The sequence below is a fragment of the Podarcis melisellensis genome (genome assembly GCF_964234715.1).
Source record: "Podarcis melisellensis genome assembly, chromosome: 17".
NCBI classification, from domain to species: domain Eukaryota; kingdom Metazoa; phylum Chordata; class Lepidosauria; order Squamata; family Lacertidae; genus Podarcis; species Podarcis melisellensis.
This window is the reverse complement of record NC_138534.1, coordinates 344094-366004: the sequence shown is the minus strand read 5'-3', so window position 1 is coordinate 366004 and position 21911 is coordinate 344094. Positions and strand designations below refer to the sequence as shown.

The 21911-nt window shown below is 45.1% G+C and overlaps 1 protein-coding gene across 1 annotated transcript; it reads left to right on the top strand.

The window, feature by feature from the left end:
* The first annotated feature begins 12461 nt into the window (after positions 1-12461).
* LOC309360499 (lysozyme C, milk isozyme-like) lies at positions 12462-17731 on the top strand. Its single transcript, XM_081895057.1, has 4 exons — positions 12462-13214; positions 14521-14676; positions 16035-16113; positions 17473-17731. The coding sequence occupies exons 1-4, from the start codon at positions 13079-13081 to the stop codon at positions 17540-17542; spliced, it is 441 nt and encodes a 146-aa protein (XP_081751183.1). The 5' UTR covers positions 12462-13078; the 3' UTR covers positions 17543-17731.
* Positions 17732-21911: the final 4180 nt, after the last annotated feature.

The window sequence follows — 21911 nt, the reverse complement described above, 5'->3', positions numbered from 1 at the left end:
CCTGCCAAGCAGGAAACACCGTCAGAGCACTCCTGACATATGGTTGTCAAGCCTCTGCTTAAAGACCTCCAAAGAAGGAGACTCCACCACACTCCTTGGCAGCAAATTCCACTGTCGAACAGCTCTTACTGTCAGGAAGTTCTTCCTAATGTTTAGGTGGAATCTTCTTTCTTGTAGTTTGGATCCATTGCTCCGTGTCCGCTTCTCTGGAGCAGCAGAAAACAACCTTTCTCCCTCCTCTATGTGACATCCTTTTATATATTTGAACATGGCTATCATATCACCCCTTAACCTCCTCTTCTCCAGGCTAAACATGCCCCTAGCCGTTCCTCATAAGGCATCGTTTCCAGGCCTTTGACCATTTTGGTTGCCCTCCTCTAGACACGTTCCAGTTTGTCAGTGTCCTTCTTGAACTGTGGTGCCCAGAACTGGACACAGTACTCCAGGTGAGGTCTGACCAGAGCAGAATACAGTGGCACTATTACTTCCCTTGATCTAGATGCTATACTCCTATTGATGCAGCCCAGATTTGCATTGGCTCTCAAGCCAGGTGTCACCCATCTTGTATTTGTGCTTCTCATTTGCTTTGCGTCACACTGTTGGCTCATGTCAAGTTTGTGGTCGACCAAGACCACACATGTACTGCTCTCAAGCCAGGTGTCACCCATCTTGTATTTGTGCCTCTCATCTCCCCCCAAGTGCAATACTTTACATTTCTCCCTGTTAAAATTCATCTTGTTTGTTTTGGCCCAGTTCTCTAATCTGTCAAGGTCGTTTTGAAGTGTGATCCTGTCCTCTGGGGTGTTAGCCACCCCTCCCAGTTTGGTGTCATCTGCAAATTTGATCAGGATGCCCTTGAGTCCATCATCCAAGTCGTTGATAAAGATGTTGAATAAGACAGAACCCTGTGGCACCCCACTAGTCACTCTTCTCCAGGATGAAGAGGGACCATTGATGAGCACTCTTTGGGTTCGGTCAGTCAGCCAGTTACAAATCCACTGAGTGGTAGCATAGTCAAGACCGCATTTTACCAGCTTCTTTACAAGAATATCATGGGGCACCTTGTCAAATGCCCTGCTCCTGCCAACCTAGCAGTTCGAAAGCACATTAAAAGTGCAAGTAGATAGAATGGCAGATGCAACTGATGGACTATATGCAACTGGCTGAGATGACCGGCAGAATCCGAGACCTGGGAGAGGAGACGGTAGAAGAGGATTGGAAAAAAATTAAGATTTATTTGCAAAAATATTGGAAGCTGTATGAATGTTAAGCAGGATGCTTGATTATAAACAATTTGGCACCATTAAAATAGATGAAGTGAAGTAGGAAGATAAGTAAAAATGTAAGAAAAAACAATTTTTTTGGATAACTATTTGGCTAAATTTAATTTTTTATGGAGTATAACCAAGGTACCTAAAATTTGAGATATAACATTGAAAACTAGACAGTAAGGATGGAAGTAAGGTTATAATTTGCTGGATTAATTTTTTTAAAGTGGAAGGTAGGGGCAGGAGACGTGAGGAGGTCCTAAGAAGATAAGAAAATATGTCATGCTATGTTATAATTTTGTTTGTTTGTTATATTGTAACCTAAAAATTTCAATAAATATTTATTGTTAAAAAAAGTGCAAGTAGATAAATAGGTACTGCTCCAGTGGGAAGGTAAACGGCGTTTCCGTGCGCTGCTTTGGTTCACCAGAAGCGGCTTAGTCATGCTGGCCACATGACCCGGAAGCTGTATGCCAGCCAGTAAAGCGGGATGAGTGCCGCAACCTCAAAGTCGGTCATGACTGGACCTAATGGTCTGGACCTTTACCTTTTTAAGCCCAATTTATTGATTTTTAAAAAATCTACATTACAATAAAACAATCTTAACTCTAATTGGAAATGATTTTATATTGTGGTGCCTGTGTGGAGAAAGTTTTGAACTCTCCTGTCATGTTTGGTAGTCTCTTCCGCACAAGACGCGACCTCCAAGTTTTATTACTTAGATTTATTTAGTAATTATCGGGTTCAACAGTCTGAGCTTCATTCAATCATTCATCAGCTGCCAGATCTACCTTCTTCCGGAGGAAAGATGACACTCTCCACCCCTTCCCCCTCCTTTTCCCTGTTTGATGCTTTTCTCCTAGACATTCAAAGGCCTGCTTTGGGGGCTTTCTTGTCCTCCCCCTTGTTCTCTCCACTCTGTGTTCCCTCTCGCTCTCACTGTGTTAAGGCTCTAGATTTTTATTGCTCTCTAATTCTTCCCCCTCCCCTTCACCTTCTTCGCTGCCTGTCAGCTCTGGTTCTCCCCCCTCCCTTTCAGAATCCTCTCTGTCTGTCAGAAGGGGACTGTGTTTGACAGTGGGCTCCTGCTTGCTGGTCTAACTAGTGAGTTTCTAAGAGCAACAGGCCACTTTCATCTTTGCTTGGCCGTGTGTGCTTTAATTGGTTGATCTAATGTGCAACACACACCATCTCCATGCTCCTCATCAAGAAATCTTAAACCACTGAGCCTCTTGGTCAGCGATTTGAATCCGCATGACATGGTCAGCTCTGCTTGCTTTGTCCCGGCTTCTGCCAACCTAGCAGTTTGAAAGCGCACCAGTGCAAGTAGATTGCACTGGTAAGTACTGCTGCAGCGGGAAGGTAAATGGTGTTTCCATGGCTTCCATCATGGTGTTCCGTTGCTCCAGAAGCAGCCACATGACCCAGAAACACCAGCTCCCTCAGCGCCCCATAGTCACCTTTGTGGGCTAAATGTAGTACTGTCAGAGCTGCCTCCAGGTCCCAGCTCACAGAGGACCAACGCTAGCCGGTAGTAATGTGCAAAAGTCTTTATTGAGGTTCAGTTTCCATTTACAAGCCGCAGCGTGCAGCCCTACGTCTAGACGCTAGATCGGCGAAGCCCCGTCTGAGTCTCCACCCCCTGTACACCAGTTTAAGACCCTAGCCTTACTCCACCTTTTCCGTTGCTCCTTTCTCCTCTGGGTCCTTCTGCCCCCCGGTGTCTCCTCCTTCCTGGACTCTTCTGACGCTGACCCCCCTCCTTTCGGCGGGCTTTAGGACCTGGCTCCCTACCCGGGCTACCCACTGTGCCGCTTGCCTGTACATTTGAACTTGGTGCGCGCGCCCAGCTTCCAACTTTCCTCTCCGCCGTTTCCTCGCTCTCCGATGGAGGCGTGGTCAATCCTGACTCATCTCCTCCCGCTGGCGGTGAGCAGCCTGATCCCGATGCCTGGGACTCCTCCTCCCTACTGCTCTTTGGTGGGGAAGCTGGTCCCGATTTCCAGCTGCTGCTCTCTGAGTCCCCTCTGGTCCTTTCTCCCTGGGGTGTCCCCCTTGCTCTGACCATGGGAGCCCCTTTCTGTGAGTCTTCCGATTCGCTGGACAGACTCAGAGACCTCGGACCACTGTCATCGCTTACATTCCCTTCGGATTCCTCCCCTTCGCTCTCCATTTCCTCCCTTTCCTGTGCCTCTGCTCCTGAGCCCCTGACAAGTACATTAACTGATTTACCCCATGAAAAAAATTAGATACATTATCCTATATATAAAACATATATGCTTAATTATGCATTAAATATTTACCCCATGAATATCCTATGTAATACATAACATTAGGGGTCCTTTACCTTTTTTTTTTAACCAACTACAACCTGAGGCTACGATGGAGGGGCTCACAGCATCACCATCACAAGATGGTCTTGCTTCTCCCACAGGCACAGCCTTGGATCAAAACACATTGTGCTCTGCCTCCACCTTTTTCAGCCTGCAACCTCCCGCCTCCACCAGTCACATCACAGCCAACTCAACTCTACTCTCTGGCTTTGTCTCCAAACTGTGAACTGGAGGAGGGGCCCCACCCAATTAACATCTGGCACAGAGCCCCCTCTCCTTGGCTTCCTTAATACCTTTCCTTTGTTTTCTTAATGTCTTGTCTCCTAACAAAGAAGCTAGTCTGGCTTATCGGTATATTTCAACCCTTGCTGAATTTAGGAGAGTCTCACCCCCACAAACTCATAACACTGTATTTGGGGTTTTAGTTGGGCTTTGTCTTGGATGGATTCTTCATTAACTCATTTTCATTAACCTCCAAACAGACTTCCTAGATGATAATATCACAGATGATGCTCTGTGTGTTAAAACAATTGTCAACAGTACAAAGGACATGACTGCTTGGTGAGTAGCATCAGCTCCTTTTTTTCTAGAAACAAACAAACAAACAAACAAACAAACAAACAAACAATGGCTGAAAAATATTACTTAATCAGAACCTTCAGTAGAAACTCTATTAGGTGGTGAAAAAGGGACTCAGGAGCGGAGGCACAGGGGAGAGAGGAAATGGAGAGCGAAGGGGAAGAATCTGAGGGCAGCGTAGGGGAGTATGAAAGTGGCCCGAGAGATTCCATGAGTCTCTCCAGCGAATCAGAAGATTCCCAGAGGGGGGCGCCGATGGCCAGGGCAGGGGGGGTCCCAGGGAGGACACACCAGAAACAAGGGGCCAGCGGGGACTCCCAAAGCAGCAGCGGGAGATCAGGACCAGCTCCTCCACCAGAGCGTAGTGAGGGGGAAGAGTCACATGTATCAGGGCCAGCTTCTCCTCCAGCAGGGAGAGGAGATGAGTCAGGGCTGGCCACGCCTCCATCGCAGAGTGAGGGAACGGAGGGGAAGTCAGGTTCAGCTAGCCTCCCCGAAGGGGGAAGCAGTGACAGGAGCAGTGTAACGGTCAGGAGGAAGGTGGCCGGCTGGGCGCGCGCGCCAAGTTCAAATGTATAGGCGTGCGGCACAGCAGGAAGCCCGGATTGGGAACCAGGTGCTAAAGCCCGCCGGAGAGAGGGGGAAGACTCAGGGGACTCCTCAGCGTCAGAAGAGTCTAGAAGAGGCGAGACCCCAGCAGACAGGCGGGCCCAGAGGAGAAGAGAGCAAAGGAAGAGGTGGAGCAAGGCTAGAGTCTTAAACTGGTGTCTGGGGGGAGGAGATTCAGACGGAGCTTCAGCGGTCTAGAGTTTGAGACGTAGAGCTGCGCGCCGCGGCTTTGAAATCGAAACTGAACTTCAATAAAGACTTTTGTAAATACTAACGCACTGGTGTTGGTCCTTTGTGAGCTGGGACCTCGGGCAGCTCTGACAGGTACATTCAGACAAGCACATTGCATATTAAATAGCATTTAAGTGTCATTTGATTTTGCTTTAGGCCACTTTGTTGTGAAAAGTAGAGAGGAAAATCACATGAGATAGGAATAAGAACAAGCTGAACTCAGGGTGCTGATCATTTGTGAGGGCCTTCCCTGCTTGGCCTTCCCCAAAGGAGCAGCAACCTGTACAGAAAGGAGCAGCAACCGGCTGCTAAGTGTATAGGATGCCATCCTGTCCAGGGCTGGGGGGGGGCATCAGGTTGGAAGAAGAGACTAGGTGGGAAGGAGAGTTCAGGTGGGAAAGCCTGCCCCCCTGAATCCAAAGGCATCCACTCCACCACTATCTTTTTCCAGAAAGACACAACTGGTTGGGTACGTCCCTCTTATTGTGGTGTCTCCTTCTTTTTGCCTGATGTCCTGCCACCATGAAAGCCCCAGATTGCTCTGGATCACCATGGTGATCCCAGGCCTTGTCAACCCGACTCGAGCAATGGCTGGATCTCCCCCCCACCCCTTGACTTGTTTGGGTGCACAGCTGTAGCACTTTGTGGCCACTCTTCCTGTTGCCAAATTCAGTCTTGCAGAACTATTTTCTTTTAATAACTCTGTAGCATTGGACAAATGCAAAATAACCAATGTGTTTCGTCCACCCATTAGGCCACTCTATGAGAAATACTGTGATGAAGGTCGGGTAAATCGTTATTATATCAAGTGCCTTTTTGGTGGAGTTACACAAAGAAGAAAGTTTTTGCTTCGGAACCTGCCTTGACTTCTATAGAGGGTCGCATTGTCTTAGGTTTGGTCTGACAATGTGCTTCACTTCAGAGCCTCATCTCTTCTCATTTTGTAAAGCTTTGGATCCCCCACCCCCATGAAACATAATGGGAAACCAACAAACACCAACCTCATCTGTAATTTTTGAAATCTGTTCACTTCCTGAGGTACGCTCTCTCCTAAGGAGAGAAGCTTAAGAAGCTGAACCCCTTGAAGGGACCCCATTTTTATTCCCCGTTTGCTGCAGGGCTCTACATAGGGCTACCTTTGGAAACTACAACTAATTCAGAATGTGACAGCTAGACTGGTGACTGGGAGCAGCCCATATAGTGTCATATAGCACTAAAGCATTTACTGGCCCCCAGTAAATTTCCAAGCACAATTCAAAGTGTTGGTGCTCGTTATATATCATCTCCCTTTTTTTAAAAAAATAATACTACATTCCGAAATGAAAAAAAAAAAAAATTTAAAATGACGTTTGTTCAAAAACCAGAAGCATTTTTACGAGGTATTTCTGACTGCCGAACGAGAAATGGAAAATATTCATGTATGCGACAACAGCGGCAAGAATCCTAATAGCACAAAACTGGAAGACTGGAAAAATACCTTCAGAAGCACAATGGCAGGAAAAATTGATGAACCATGCGGAATTAGCAAAGCTAACGGATAAGCTACATGAAAAAGACAGTGATTTTAAAAGAATGGGAACCTTTCATAAACTATCTGCAGAAACAACTGAAAGAAATGGACTTAGTAGCAGGATTTGAATAAACATTCACAACTTTACTTAACAAAATGCATGAATAATATTGTAATAACGTTTTGACAGATAAGGAATAGCAGATTGTATCATTTATGTAACAAACCAGAGGGGAAGCTGAAGTACCGTATTTTTCGCACCATAGGACGCACCGGACAATAGGATGCACCTTGTTTTAGAGGGGGGAGAACAAGGAAAAAAAATTCTTCTGCTCTCTGTCCAGCGCCCCTTCAGCGAAGCGGCAGGAAGCACTGCGCAGAGAGTGGGAGAATTTTCCCCCTTTTGTTATCCCGCTCTAAAACAAGGTGCCATTTAAGGTGCATTCAGGCGACTACCTTGGAAGCCTGGAGAGCGAGAGGGGTCGGTGCGCACCGACCCTTCTCACTCTCCAGGCTTCAGGTTCCTTTCGACCTGCTCTTTGGGGCTGGCGGGGGAAGTCCACCACCAGCCCCAAAGAGCAGGTCAGGGAGCAGCGGCCATAGGCGCGCATCACCTCTCCAGCCGGGAGAGGGTCGCGGGGGGCTGCTTTAGCCCCGTGCGTGCTCTCCCGGCTGGAGAGGTGACGCGCGCCTATGGAGGCTCCTGCCATAGGCGCGCGTCACTTCTCCAGCCGGGACGGTGCGCGCGGGGCTAAAGCAGCCCCCCGCGACCCTCTCCCGGCTGGAGAGGTGACGCGCGCCTATGGCAGGAGCCTCCATAGGCGCGTGTCACCACTCCAGCTGGGAGAGCGCGCGCGGGGCTAAAGCAGCCCCCCGCGACCGTCTCCCGGCTGGAGACGCGGGGCTGGGGCGGGGGAAGCCCGAGCTTCCCCCTCCCCCAGAACAGGACCCAGAGCCATGCCGAAGCTGCGCGCAGCTTTGGCATCGCTCTGGGAGCTTGTGGGGCTGGGGGAGGAGGAAGCCCTCCGCCAGCCTCCAAACCATGTCGGGAGACAGCGGGAGGGCGCGCTGCGCCTCTCCCGCTGTCTCCCGAGTTTGCGGGGCTGGCGATGGGGAGGAGCAGGCTTCTCCCCCCCGCCAGCCTTCTAGCCAAGTCGGGAGACAGCGGGAACGGAGCGCTGCGCCTCTCCCGCTGTCTCCCGAGTTTGCGGAGCTGGCGACGGGGAGGAGCAGGCTTCTCCCCCCGCCAGCCTTCTAACCAAGTCGGGGGACAGCGGGATGGCGGCGTTCCGCCTCCCCGCTGTCCCCCGAGCTTGTGGGGCTAGCGGTGGGGCTCTCCTGAAGCCTGGAGAGTGAGAGGGGTCGGTGCGCACCGACCCCTCTCGCTCTCCAGCTTCAGCGAAAGCCTGCATTCGCACCATAGGACGCACACACATTTCCCCTTCATTTTTGGAGGGGAAAAAGTGTGTCCTATGGTGCGAAAAATACGGTAAGTCAACGGGAAGGGGGGGAAATGTAGAATGTATGTTTGGAAATGATTTTGATATTTGTTGTTAGAAAAGAAAACTAATAAAAATTATTTAAAAAAAAAACAAAAACAAAGTGTTGATGCTGACCTTTAAAGCCCTGAACAGTGTTGGCCCTGTATACCTGTCTCCACCCCCATTGCTCAGCCGGGACACACATGTCCTCCTCTGCAAGAAGCCAAGTTACAGGGAACCAGCCAGAGGGCCTTCTCAGTAGTGGTGCCCATCCTGTGGAACACCCTCCCATCAGATGTCAAGGAGATAAAGAACTACACAACTTTTGAATATATTATATATAAATATATTCAAAGATAATTATGAAAAAAATATGGAAATAAAAAAAGGAATTTAGGGATTTGGGGAGGAATGAATCTATCATTATTAGGAAGGATATTGGTAATCAAGATGAATGTATTGCCAAAAATGTTATTTTTGTTTCAATCAATCCCAGTGATAGGCAATGTGAGTTGCTTCAAAGAGTGGCAGAATTTATCTGGAGAGGTGATAAGCCAAGAATAAAATATAAATTATTAACAGATCTTAAAGAAAGAGGTAGCTTCTCCTCTTTCATCAGCCAGATAAAAAATTATATTATGAAGCTTTTTGCATTTGCTGGATCCAGGATTCGATAACATTAAAAAACACAGAATTACTAGATCTAGAAGGACATGGTAATAGACTTGGTTGGCATGCGTACTTGTGGTACCAGAAGGCAAAAGTACATAAATGCTTCCAGTCATGTAATAAGAAATGTGATTTTTTAAGTTTGGGGGAAATATAAAGATTTGTTAGAACAAAAAACATTATGGTGGCTTTTCCCGCTGGAAGCAATATCCATGAAAAAAGTAAATATGAAACATAATTGGGCAACATATAGAGAGCTGTTAACGAAAATAGATAATAATTAAAATTGAAGGAATTTCAAGAAGTAAAGGGAAAGATAACAGATTTCCAATTAAAAATAATAAAAAGATGAAATTTCAAATTTCCTGAGAGAAATAATAGAAAGTGATGTAATGTATAATATTAATTAGAATGGGAAACCAGGGCAAAAGATGTGGGACGTAATATACAAATGACAGATTGGGAAAGACTATGGAAGAATGATATAAAATTCACAGTCTGTACCTTACTTAAAGAGAATTACATGAAAATGATGTATCGCTTAAATTTAAATGTATAGGTTAAATTTAACAATGGTTAAATTGGCAAAAATGTATAAAACAATAAAAATTAAGTGTTGGAAATGTAAAGCAGTAGAAGGTACGTTTTATCATATTTGGTAGCAACGTAAGATCATTAAAATATTTTGTGAAATGATATATAACAAATTGAAGAAAATGTTAAAAATAACCTTTGTTAAAAAACCAGAAGCTTTACCTTTATTAGGGTAAAGAATATAAGAATTTGCTCATGTATGCAACAATGGCCGCACATATTGTTAGCCCAACACTGGAAAGAAGATGTCTTCACTAAGGAAGATTGGCAAATTAATTGTGGAAATGGCTAAATTAACTGGGAAACTTAAAAATCAAGATGACAGCATATATAAAAAATAATGGGAAACATTTATTGCATATTTACAAAAGCAGTCTATGCAATTTAATACATTAGCAGGATTTTTAAAAACTCTTGTAATGTTATATTTAACGTGTAAACTTGGAGGTAATTAGAGATAAAGATTTTATTGACATGCATAAATGTCACCAAGGGAGGTAGTGGAGGGAAAGTGGGGGATTCAAGTAATCCCAGAATGTGGATTTAAAATTGATTGTTTTAAATGTTTTGGTTTATGATTTGTTTTGTTTTGTTTTCTTTAATGCAATGATTTTTTGGGGGGGTGAAAATTATGTGTGTGTATGAACTACACAACTTTTAGAAGGCAGCCATGTTCTGGGGGCTGGGGTCGGGGGAAGCTCGGGCTTCCCCAGCCCCGTGCCTGGGGGGGGGGAATAAAAATGTTTTTATTTATTTCCCCCCCCCCCAAAAAAAAACCTAGGTGCATCCTATGGGCCGGTGCACGCTATGGGCCAAAAAATATGGTAATATACATAGATATTTGTAAACTTGTTAATGTTGTTATTGATTCACTGACATCACATTCATTGCTTTATTTTTTTGTTATCATGTCACTCATTTTCTTTATATCTATTAATTTCCAGCTGCTTTTTGCGTGTTACTTCCATCCCTGAAGTTCAAAATCCTCTTGCAATTTTTATTGTGGTTTATTGTGAGCAGCAAGTGACATCCAGAACTAAAAGCAGATTAGCCTAACAATTGCTCACTTACACTTTCTCTTTCCCTCTCACTGTAGTCAAAGATTAACATCTTATACCCTTTTAAATGTGTTTGTGAGCAGGTGTTTGTGGGGGAGGAGTATTTTGTTTCCCTAAATACATTTGGCTTGTAGGCACAAAAGTACTCAATATATACTCAGACCTGTGAATTTGTTATCTTGAACATTGTTTCTGTCATCCTGACCTTCTCTGATCTCCATCCAGAATAGAAACTCTGAATAGAAATTCAGATCAAATGAATCATTTATTCATTAAAAAAATTTAGCTGACCCTAATTCCCAGATGAGGATCAAAGCTGATTTTTAAAATGAGAACAAACCATTCTTCATCCCACAGGAAACTCCGTGGGAAATGATGAAGGAAAATGTATCATTGTATCTGCCTTTTATCTTTAGAAAGAAGAAAGAAATGAGATTATTGCGTTGGAGAAAGAAAACTATTTGGATGAACACAGTGGCCTTGATTCCTCCTTTAATTCAAACCATGCTGCCAGAAATGAGGAACTGGGTATTTGATATCCGGTCAAACTGTTTTTCAAAAGTGCAAAGTGCATTCTACAGGTGCAGACCAGACACAAGGTGCATAAGCATTAAAAGCATATTATTTCCCTCAAGGATTTCTGTAGTTTGTTAAGGGTTGCTTTGAACTGTAACTCTGTGAGGGGCGAACTACAGTGACCAGTGCAATTCAAGGTTTTGGTGCTGACCTTTAAAGTCAGCAAACATTTTTTCGCAGGGGGCCGGTCCATTGTCCCTCAGACCTTGTAGGAACTATATTGTTTTTTGGGGGGAATCCCCCCCAACTCTCCTCTCCCTTCTCCACAGCAGAGAAGGCACAGGTAAACCCCAGTAGCTGCTTACCTGTGCCTTGCGATCAGCTACCGGCGGCAGGACGAGCGGCGTGAAAGGGGCTGCTTAAAATGGCGTTCAGCCAACTGCGGCTCAACAAAGCCCAGCCCCCTTCCTCCTCTAGGCAGGGCAGGAAGAAGCCAGGAGGAGGGAGAGGGGAGGGAAATGGCACAGCCCAAACAATCAGATTCCCCACACTGATCCATGTGGCAATTCCCGGATCGTCCGCGGGCCAGATCCAGAAGGGGGCTGGATCTGGCCCCCGGGCCTTAGCTTGCTGACCCATGCTCTAAACAGCCTCAACTACGTATACCTGATGGAGCGTCTCCACCCCCATTCAGGACATGGGGGTCCAGCTCTGAGGGCCTTCTCGGGACTCCCTTATTGTGAGAGGTGAAGCTACAGGGCCTTCTCAGTGGTTGCGCCTGTGCTGTGGAATGCCCTCCCTTCAGATGTCAAGGAGATAAACAACTATACAACTAGACATCTTGAAGGCAGCTCTGTGTCAGGATGTTTTTAATGTTTTATATTTAGTTTTGTGTTCATATTATGTTGGAAGCTGCCCAGAGTGGCTGGGGCAACCCCCAATGAGTGGGGAATAAATAATAATAATTTCTTTATTTATAAATTTATATCCTGCTTCTCTCACAAAGGAGGAAAACAACAATTAAAAATATTTTAAAACACAATATGGATTCAGACTGGCATATATCTCAACTAAAAAGGCTTGTTCACAAGCCCTGATGATCAGCCTGTGCCTGCAAATTCCCTTTGACCCAGCTGAGTCTTTACCTGTCCAATTGCTGATGACACCCATGACAACACCAGGTGTCAGGTGTGGCATGACTGAAGGTGCCTTGCAGGCCAGGTGAGGAGATCTGGCTGCCTTGATGAGGTCCGTGGGCCAGAAGCGCCATACTACTGTCCCAAGTTAGATTGCTATGCTGCTAGCTTGCAGCAGGGCAATCTAGTCAGTATATTTATGGAGTATATTGTTTAGCATGTTTATGCTTAATGGATTACAATGGTCAGCAAATAGGAGCTAATAGTGGGGAGCAATCTGCTGCATGAAAATCCATTCTTGTCAAAAGAAGCTCTCCCCTGATAACAATTTCTGCAGGAAAGATAAGTAAAGCACTAGAGTTATAAAAAATAAAAATAAAAATTGTAGTAGCACCTTATAGACCAACTAAGTTTGTTCTGGTATAAGCTTTTGTGTGCATGCACACTTCTTCAGACCCTTCACCAGACCCTTATCTGGTGGGGTGGGGTTTTTCTCAGAAGGGTAGTAGGAGATGGGTGATTGGATCAATGAGTATTGAGTCACTATTGTTAATCTATACTTAACATAGCCAACATATCTCTCTCTCTCTCTCTCTCTCTCTCTCTCTCTCTCTCTCTCTCTCTCACACACACACACACACACACACACACACACACTCACACGGGCAGCTTAGGGACATTCTAGCCTGTTGTTGCACCAACTCAGCAACCTCTAAGCCTCTAAGGCAAAGTAAGGCCCGGGGGCCAGATCTGGCCTAATCGCCTTCTTAATCCAGCCGCGGATGGTCCGGGAATCAGCGTGTTTTTACATGAGTAGAATGTTAGAATGTGTCCTTTTATTTAAAACGCATCTCTGGGGCATTGTGGGGAATAGGAATTTGTTCATTCCCCCCCCCCAAAAAAAATATAGTCCGGCCCCCCAGAAGGTCTGAGGGACAGTGGACCGGTCCCCTGCTGAAAAAGTTTGCTGACCCCTGGTCTAAGCCCTCACTGTAGAAAGAGGTGTAGACTTGGACACCCTGGCCAAGTCTACATCCATCAGCTATAAAAACTATCAGGACTCTGGACATATTACTTCTTAGAGATCTGTGGTAATGAAGGCCCTGAACCTTGCCTTCCTCTGCCTACTCATTTTAGCATCCGAGTCCAAAAAGTATCTAAAATGCGAGCTGCAAGATGAATTAATAAGACGAGGACTGGATGGTTACCACGACATTGGAGTAGGACACTGTGAGTTATTTAGGTGCTTGACTCCCTTTAGCTTCTTTGAATTAATTTAGGGCCAATTTAACTGCCACCTGCTATGGTTTTGTTAAAGGCTTTTTATGGATTGAGTTCGTTGTAATTCATTATTTTCTTGATGTTTAGAGTGTCCTTTTAAATGTTTATGATTTCTCTGATATTGTTTAATATTTGCAGATGTGCCACTTTTTCAAAATGGGCCCATAGAAACAAAATTGGGAATTGAGAACATTTTCAAAAAAAAAATTCAAAAAATGTCCCATTATTTTCAGAATTATGATTTTTACTTCTTGGGGTGGGAGTGTAACAGAGCAAAACAGTTCTGGTACTATGTGGTAAAAGAAATAAAAAAGAGAGTTTTCAGGTTCTACCACTGTGGTTTGTTTATTAAGTGTTATTAAAGGTGAACATCCTCAATTATGTGTTTCAGATTGTGCATTATTCAGTTTTGCAAAGGTCTCTATTGAGAAAAACCTGCAAACAGTTGAATCTGATGGGAGGAATTCAGTGCAGCACTAAGCAGATTGCTCTATCAGTTCTTTCTACTTGCCTGCAAGGGTTGTTGTTGTTGTTTTGCCCCAGAAAATTTGGGGGGGGGCATGGGAAGCCCAGATGTTCAGGCATTCGCTGGTGGGACTACTCCGTCAAATCTGCCCTCATTAAATTAACAATCATGGTAACAGGTTACATAAAAAAGGAATTTGGAAGGGTTAAGAGTAGATTATTTATTCCTTTAAAATTGTGATCAATTTGTGAGGAAGCTCCGTTGGTGTAAATAATCAAGTTTTCTGGTTTTATAAAAGCATTTATAAAAATAATAAACAAATAGCATCATTAGCATATCTATTTTGTATGTATATGTGTTTTATGCTAAAGAAAAATAATGCCAAATTTGAGAATGGTTAATGGTTAGGGCTGCCATACATCCTGGATTTCCTGGACATATATGGGATTCCGCTCCTGAAAATGGTGTCCAGGGGGAATTTTCAGAACTTGGCAAAATGTCCAGGGAACATTTCTTTCTCAGCACAGGGCTGGCTCCTGCCAGCCGCTTCCCTTCCTGGTGTTTTCTCTCCCTCTCTCCCTTCCATCCTCATGCCAGCCACCTGATGAAGATGTGCGATGGTGGTGGTGGGTTGTCTGGGTTTTGGCTCTTTGGAATATGGCAACTCTGTAATGGTAATTAGCTGAAATATTGAGTCATATAATATGAAATTTCCTGTTTTGAAGTTTTGCACTTGATATGTAGGAAACAAAAAGCATTCTACCTTTCTAATCTGTGCTTTCCTCCCAGGGTTGTGTTTGGTCCTGTTCGCAAGTCAGTTTGACACGCAACACTATGAGTACACAGATGGCCATCCATACTATGGAATATTTTATTTGAGTGGTCTGTTGTGGTGTGACAATGGAAAGCATCCCACAAAAAACCTATGCAGTATTGACTGTGAGAGTAAGTGGTGACTCTTTGCTTTTGCCTTCTGCAACTCAAGGAGAACTGTTTATTTCAGGGGTGGGAATCTGCTACCTGGGGCCCTTCGTGGCCCACCAGGGTCTCCAGCTTGGCATGCCAAGCCATTTCCTCTGAAACAAGGTTGCAGAAGCCCCACACTGCTGTCACTTGCAAACTCCAGTCTTCGTTCTCCCCTCCCCATCAACAGCGGGGACCCGAGAAATAAGCAGTTTGTCAGCCCTATGTTCAGAGCTTCCCAGTGCACCAACTTTGGTCTGTTGAGGTGTGGTTCCCAAGTGGTAAACCCACACAACCCACACAAGGGATTTTGACTCATGCAATATGTCATATGACTGACAGATGTGTCCCCACCCATCCATCAAATTTGGCTCATGGGCATGATCCTGATAAGGATCTGGCCTGTGGAGCCATAAAGGTTCTCCACAATGTGGCAGAGCTTAAGCCTGAATGCTAGCAACATACTTTGGTTCGCAAGCTGTGGCTTAATTATGCCTGCTCAATTATGAGTGTCAGGCACTCTTCGCATGCTCAGTGGCACCCCTTTTTGTTATTTATATCTTTCAGGACTGAGTCTTGGTATTCGAAAAGGGGTTTTGTGGAGGAGACTTAGGGAACTTTGGCTCAAATACTTAATCCCTCCCCATTATTACTGCAGTTTCTTGTTCTTTGCAATGTGACTAATGTAAGGTTGCCATATTTCAGAAAGTGAAATCCGGACACAAAAGTTGTTGAGGTTCTTTTTTGGGGGGGCCAAGTTGTTGAGCTTAGACTCGTGCCTAGACTCGTTCACATCATTAAAACCATTGATCACAATGAAGCCTTCAAAAGATAAAAAGAGGCATTTTTCAAAGACCAAGCAGAGCTTTGACAGAATCACTTGCAGCAGTGACAGGAGACAGGAATGGGAGTCACTAGGAAACTATTTGGATCCATCTGTTTTGGGGGGCGGCAAACCAATTTAATGGGTCCTTCATTCCTGAAGATTTTTCTGAGGCCAAGTAAGTCTCAGTCCCATCAGAGGTGATGGATCCATTAATGGAGCAGGAGTAACTTGATGCAGACTCATGATTGAGACAATCAGGTGGGCTGAAGCAGCTGCCTTGGGCAGTGGAATCCAACAGGACATTGCCCTGCTGTGGTTGTGGCTTCCAGTGAGATAGAGATGACACAAATGTTGAAGTCTCTCAGAACTGAGGGATTTCAGCACTGCTGCTGAGACTACCTTGGCTACCTCAGGAAGGCAGATGGTAGGTAACAAGGTGGAGAATACACCAACAGAAGCCCCTATTCTATCCTGATTTGTCCTTCAATGCCAACTTCAATAACTTTCCTGGCAGAGTTTCTGGATGACAATATCGCAGATGATGTTGAGTGTGCAAAGAAAGTTTCGGCAAGCAAGAATGGGATGTTAGCTTGGTAAGTGGCATCAGCTCACCAGTGTCTAAGAATGAAAATATAAATGACAATATCATATAATCAAATCGAGCACAAACTTTTCTGTTTTATGATTACAAGGCAGAGAAAAGAGAACTGCTTTCAGCCCCATACTCTTTGTTTATTAAGTACATTTCAAGAGTCCTTTACAATAGAACAGTCTATTATGAAAAATGGTGGAAGAAGTAATGCAAGACAAAATGAAGAACTAGTTGATCACCATGATGGTCTGCTCAGCTAGTACATATCTGGCAGAGATTCTGCTTAAAGAGTTTAGGGGTGGCTGTTGTTGTTTCTCCTTGTGGGGAACAGCAGTGTATCTGTAAATGGGTGCATGGATATCATCCAATGATGCAAATTCAGAATAAAATTAGAAACATGATGTAATAATGAAAGAGAACAGTGTGAAGCTCGTTCTACACTTTGGTGCTTTTTTAGAAAACAAAAAAACTCCAGTTGGGAGCCTCCAGTTGACAGGCCTAATTAGACACCCCCCAGGCCTCTCCATTTGTCTTAAGAGGCCATTTGTCCCAAGTCATGCCCACCTGTTCATCTCTTGATACCATAAATAGAAATATGACATCAGTTGCGGGACCTTGTAAAGCCACTGCCTTATTTTTAAAAGGAAGAACCTGGAGCTCTCAATTCTTCCTTTTCGGCCTCTGCTGAACTTGGTGCCAAATCCCAAGCACCTTGTAGTGCTGGAATAATTTTTGAATTCAAAATGCATCTGCAAAGAAAGAATCTTTTTTTGAAACTGTGGCTGGCTGAAATTTAATATCACCTGATATAATTGTTGTGAGATAATGCCGAGGCCTTGTGCCTTCCCCCAGTGCAGCATTGCTCCGGTCTCCCGTCACACTGATGGGACACGAGCACACAACCAGCAGAGTCCAAAATAGAAGCGTTAGCCTTGAGGTGTAACATCTAATCCTAATTTATTGCAACGAAATCAAACATAACAGTTCAAAGTAAACATGGCTCCTCTCTCTCTCTTCCTTGGAGAGAACACTGAAACAAAACATCACTGTGAGAGAACAAACAGCTTATATAGCTCTAACAATCAGCATTACATACTGATTCAGCATTACATACTGAAATCAGCATTACATACAGACACGTGTTCCAACAAGTGATCCCTATCTGCAGCATAGGGAGGGGTGAAATCCTAACAATTATGTGACATCAGGTGATTGACAGGTGTGGTTCTGTCCAAAGTCACCCTTGTAGGGGTGACCATTTCTGGATCTGGTCCTCCAGCTGGTAACATACATTATTAAGGCAAATGCCAGCTGCCCCAACCTGTCTCTCATAAATGTTTCTTTCTCTCTTCTCTTTTAGGAAGCCCTTTGAAGAATACTGCCTACATCCTATGCCTTCCATACTCTATTGGGAATGCAATAAGTCTTGAAATACAGGCATCCATTTATTATTACCGTATTTTCACCACAAGCTGCTCTGATTGGATAGGGTAGTTAGTGCTACTACATCCTGCATCGGCTAACTGATGAAGGCGGCAGGCCTAAAACCGGAGGACCATTTGATCAAATGACAGGATAATCTTCAAAATTAACAAACACCTTAAAAAAAAAGAAGAGAATCTTCCTGAAGCCCACAACTTGGATGAATCCTATAAACGTGTCTAAATTGATTCCATTCAGACAAAGATTATATGAAAATATTACATCAGAATCAAGTCAATATAGATAGCATTGATGGATCCAGGTTAGGTTAGTTACACTTACTTCCCACTGAAATAAATGTGACTTCAGTTAGCCATGACTAACGTCTTGAACTGATTTCAATGTGACTGTTTCAGCTACGTTAGCTGGGGGCAGCTCTGCATAAGCGGGTTCCACTCCAGCCTCCCCCTCTACAGACACTGGCCAGGACCACAGAGCAGGGCCTTTACCTGTTTGTTTTACCTAGGACATTCAATGGTGCAAGGTTCCTTTCTCTCGGCTGCCCATCCCATGTGATTCCCTAGGTCAGGCTTCCTCAAACTCAGCCCTCCAGATGTTTTGAGACTACAATTCCCATCATCCCTGACCACTGGTCCTGCTAGCTAGGGATCATGGTAGTTGTAGGCCAAAAAACATCTGGAGGGCCGTGTTTGAGGAAGCCTACCCTAGGTTCTGAATTGTGCTGGGTAGTCAACCTCTGAGTAAGATGATTCCATGCCATCTAGTTTCTGCCATGGTTTCCAGCCAGGAAAAACAGGCTACTGCCTCAACTATCTCTACCTCTTGCTTGGTTCACAGCCAACCTGCAGCAGCCTCCACACACTGCAGCCAGGCACCAATTCCTTTTTCTTCCTGCCTCCTCCTTAGCCTTTACAGGATCATCTTTCCCTGACTAAATTCTATATTTATAATCTTCACCTTTCATCTGCACCTCACTCCCCTCTTACCCCTCCTCTGTTGGATAGTCCTGTCCTCTGCCCCTGTCCCAGCCCCATTCTAGTGTAGTACCTTCAGATTCTCTTATTTACAGTCTGCAAGATGCTAAATGTGACTAGCAGTCAAATCCAGTGCTCCCATTCTGCTTGCAAAATGGCTTTTGGTTGAATAGACGTATCTGATAACACAAGAGAAAAGGGTTTTCAGCTCCCCCCCCAGCACCCTGAAAATGTGTTTCTGAGGTTTGGGGGCCCCTCCAGAACAGCATAGAAGAAAATACTAGTTAGCAACATCATCAGCAATCAGCTTACAGTCATCCACAAGTATTTCCAAGTATGGCTATAATGAAATATACTCTATATTTCTATACATATAAGGCAATTAGGGCAATCAGAGCAATGTAGAGAGTATGCTGAAGACAGGGTATGGAATATGGAAGACCCACACTAACACAAGAGCCAACTCCTGGGGCCGCCCCAATAAAATATTTGAAGGGGCCGTCCCCCAAGTTGATGAACATTGCCATTCCAATGGCATGCTTGCGCCATGTCATGTGATCAATTAGGCAAGGCAAGGCTTACTTGGGTCTCCCATTATTTTATTCAAGTTGGCACCCCTGCACCCAAAAGTCCCCACACTCCAAATGTTCTCAGAGCTATGGCATGATATAAATGAGCCTCAGCACTGGAAAAAGTACTCTAAGGCCCAATAAAACATCAGAGGACATGAGATTCTGAGCAGCAAGCTGGCTCTGAGTCCAGCCTGCCAGCATCAGTACCATTTTGCCAGCCATGTCAAAAGATGTGTAGCACATGATACAAAGCTAATCAGGAATGGCATCATTCAGACTGGTGAATGATGCAGGACTCACACCTTTTTAAGACTCACATACATAAAGCAAGCACACAAAGAACTCTCTCTAAGCAGCACCTCGCTGCACGTGATCTCTTTGCATCCCTTTCCTTATATTGGAGTTAGGACACATGTAGTACAGCACGTCTCCTTCTCTTATGAAGGCACTTTGGAATGTGTATTAGGCACTTCATAGAAACAATAGATGGATCACCTAAACTAGGATCCTGTCAGGGGTTCAGGAGCAGAGACACAGGAGGGGGAGCAAATGGAGAGCGAGGAGGAGGAATCCGAGGGGGGAGTAGGCAGTGACAGTGGTCAGAGAGATTCCTCGAGTCTCACCAGCGAATCGGAAGACTCGCAGAAGGGAGCGCCCGTGGCCAGGGCGAGGGGGGTGCCAAAGGGGAAGCCCCAGAAGCAAGGGGCCAGCGGGGACTCATTGAGCAGCAGCTGGAAATCAGGACCAGCTTCCCCACCAGAGCACAGTAGGGGGGAGGAGCCCTAGGAATCGGGAACAGTGTTCTCGCCACCAGCGAGAGGAGATGAGTCAGGGTTGACCACGCCCACATCGGAGAGCGGGGGAACGGTCAGGAGGAAGGTTACCGGCTGGGCGCGCGCGCCAAGTTCAAATGTACAGGCGAGCGGCACAGCAGGTAGCCCAGATGAGGAGCCAGGTCCTAAAGCCCGCCGGAAGGAAGGGCAAGACTCAGGAGGGTCAGCGTCAGAAGAGTCCAGGAAGGAGGAAACCCCAGGGGGCAGAAGGACCCAGCGAAGAAAGGAACAGCGCAGGAGGTGGAGCCGGGCTAGGATCTTAAACTGGTGCGGAAGGGGTAGTGAGTCAGAGGGGACTTCGCCGGTCTGAAGTCAAGACGTAGGATTGCACGCTCTGGGGTTTGAAATGGAAACTAAGCTTCAATAAAGACTTTTGTACATTAAATCAACTGGGCGTTGGTCCTCTGTGAGCTGGGACCTGGAGGCAGTCCTGACAGATCCATAGACACTATGGCTGTGATGGTAGATATGCCAGATCTACCATTGTCATATTCAGAACAGCTCTGCTGCTCGATGTTTAGAATGAACCTGCTGCTCAGCAGCCTTAACCTTAGACCATTTGCTCATTGCTTTTTTCTCAGTGGTGAAAGCTGGCCATTTACTCAGACCCTCTAAAGCATGGGTAGGCATGGGGGCCGGATGCGGAACAATCGCCTTCTAAATCCGGCCTGCAGACGGTCTGGGAATCAGTGTGTTTTTACATGAGTAGAATGTGTCCTTTTATTTAAAATGCATCTCTGGGTTATTTGTGGGGCATAGGGATTCGTTCATTCCCTCCCCCCCAAAATATAGTCTGGCCCCCCACAAGGTCTGAGGGACAGTGGACCTGCCCCCTGCTGAAAAAGTTTGCTAACCCTGCTTTAAAGACTCCCAATGTGGAAAAATGGTTGCCAAACCCAACCATTCCCCATCAGAGGAAGTTTAATCAAACACAAAAGTGGGGTGCCTGGAAGCTTTCCCTTTGCTGTTAGGAGCCCACTGCTCTTACTATATAATGAATAAAATTAATAAATTGAGGTCTAGCTGCCTGCCTGTATATGTATATACTTCTTGCTTTGATTTATGTTTTCTGTGTTTCAAATGTTTAAAGGTTTCATATTTGTAATGTTTCACTCCTGATTAAGAGAATGTTCCATTTATACTGCCTATCCTCTTTTGCCACCCACTTTCATTCTGTTCTTTATCCTAATTGTTATTTACTGCTGCTCATGTCAATTCCTACTTGTAGGTTTATTTGGTTATTGTACCTGAAATATACTTGGAGCCCTGCAGTGATTTCATGCTCCTTATTGCAGCTTGTAAAACAGTGATTGATTCCCCGCCCCAAAACCTCAGGCTTTTATATACATTCTTTACACAATGAGTCCCGGCTGATTGGCTGATTCTGCTTCCCTCCTGGAAGTTGCATTCTAGTTGTTGCATTCTAGTTGTTGCATTCTAGGATCCTACTTGCCAAGTTTAGTACATAACAATACCTTTTTAGATAATCTGTAAATGGTTTTGATTCCTCCCTCAGCTGTCTCTTTTGTTGTTATGCTAGCCAATTCTATTTTGTTGTCATGATAACCAATTCAAAAGAGGCAAAAGAGGATGATGTTGTTGTTGTTTAATCATTTAGTCGTTTCCGACTCTTCGTGACCCCATGGACCAGAGTACGCCAGGCACTCCTATCGTCCACTGCCTCCCACACTTTGGTCAAACTCATGCTGGTAGCTTGAACAGCTTGTCCTCTGTTGTCCCCTTCTCCTTGTGCCCTCCATCTTTCCCAACATCAGAGTTTTTTCCAGGGCGTCTTCTCTTCTCATGAGGTGGCCAAAGTCTTGGAGCCTCAGCTTCAGGATCTGTCCTTCCAGTAAGCACTCAGGGCTGATTTCCTTAAGAATGGATGCGTTTGATCTTCTTGCAGTCCATGGGACTCTCAAGAGTCTCCTCCAGCACCATAATTAAAAAGCATCAATTCTCAAGGGGAAATTTGGA

Excerpts from the sequence above, each read along its gene's own strand:
- LOC309360499 (XM_081895057.1), top strand. The coding sequence starts at position 13,079 with ATGAAGGCCCTGAACCTTGCCTTCCTCTGCCTACTCATTTTAGCATCC. Across the intron at positions 13,215-14,520 it reads CGACATTGGAGTAGGACACT|GGTTGTGTTTGGTCCTGTTC; the intron begins GTGAGTTATTTA and ends CTTTCCTCCCAG. Across the intron at positions 14,677-16,034 it reads ATGCAGTATTGACTGTGAGA|AGTTTCTGGATGACAATATC; the intron begins GTAAGTGGTGAC and ends CTTTCCTGGCAG.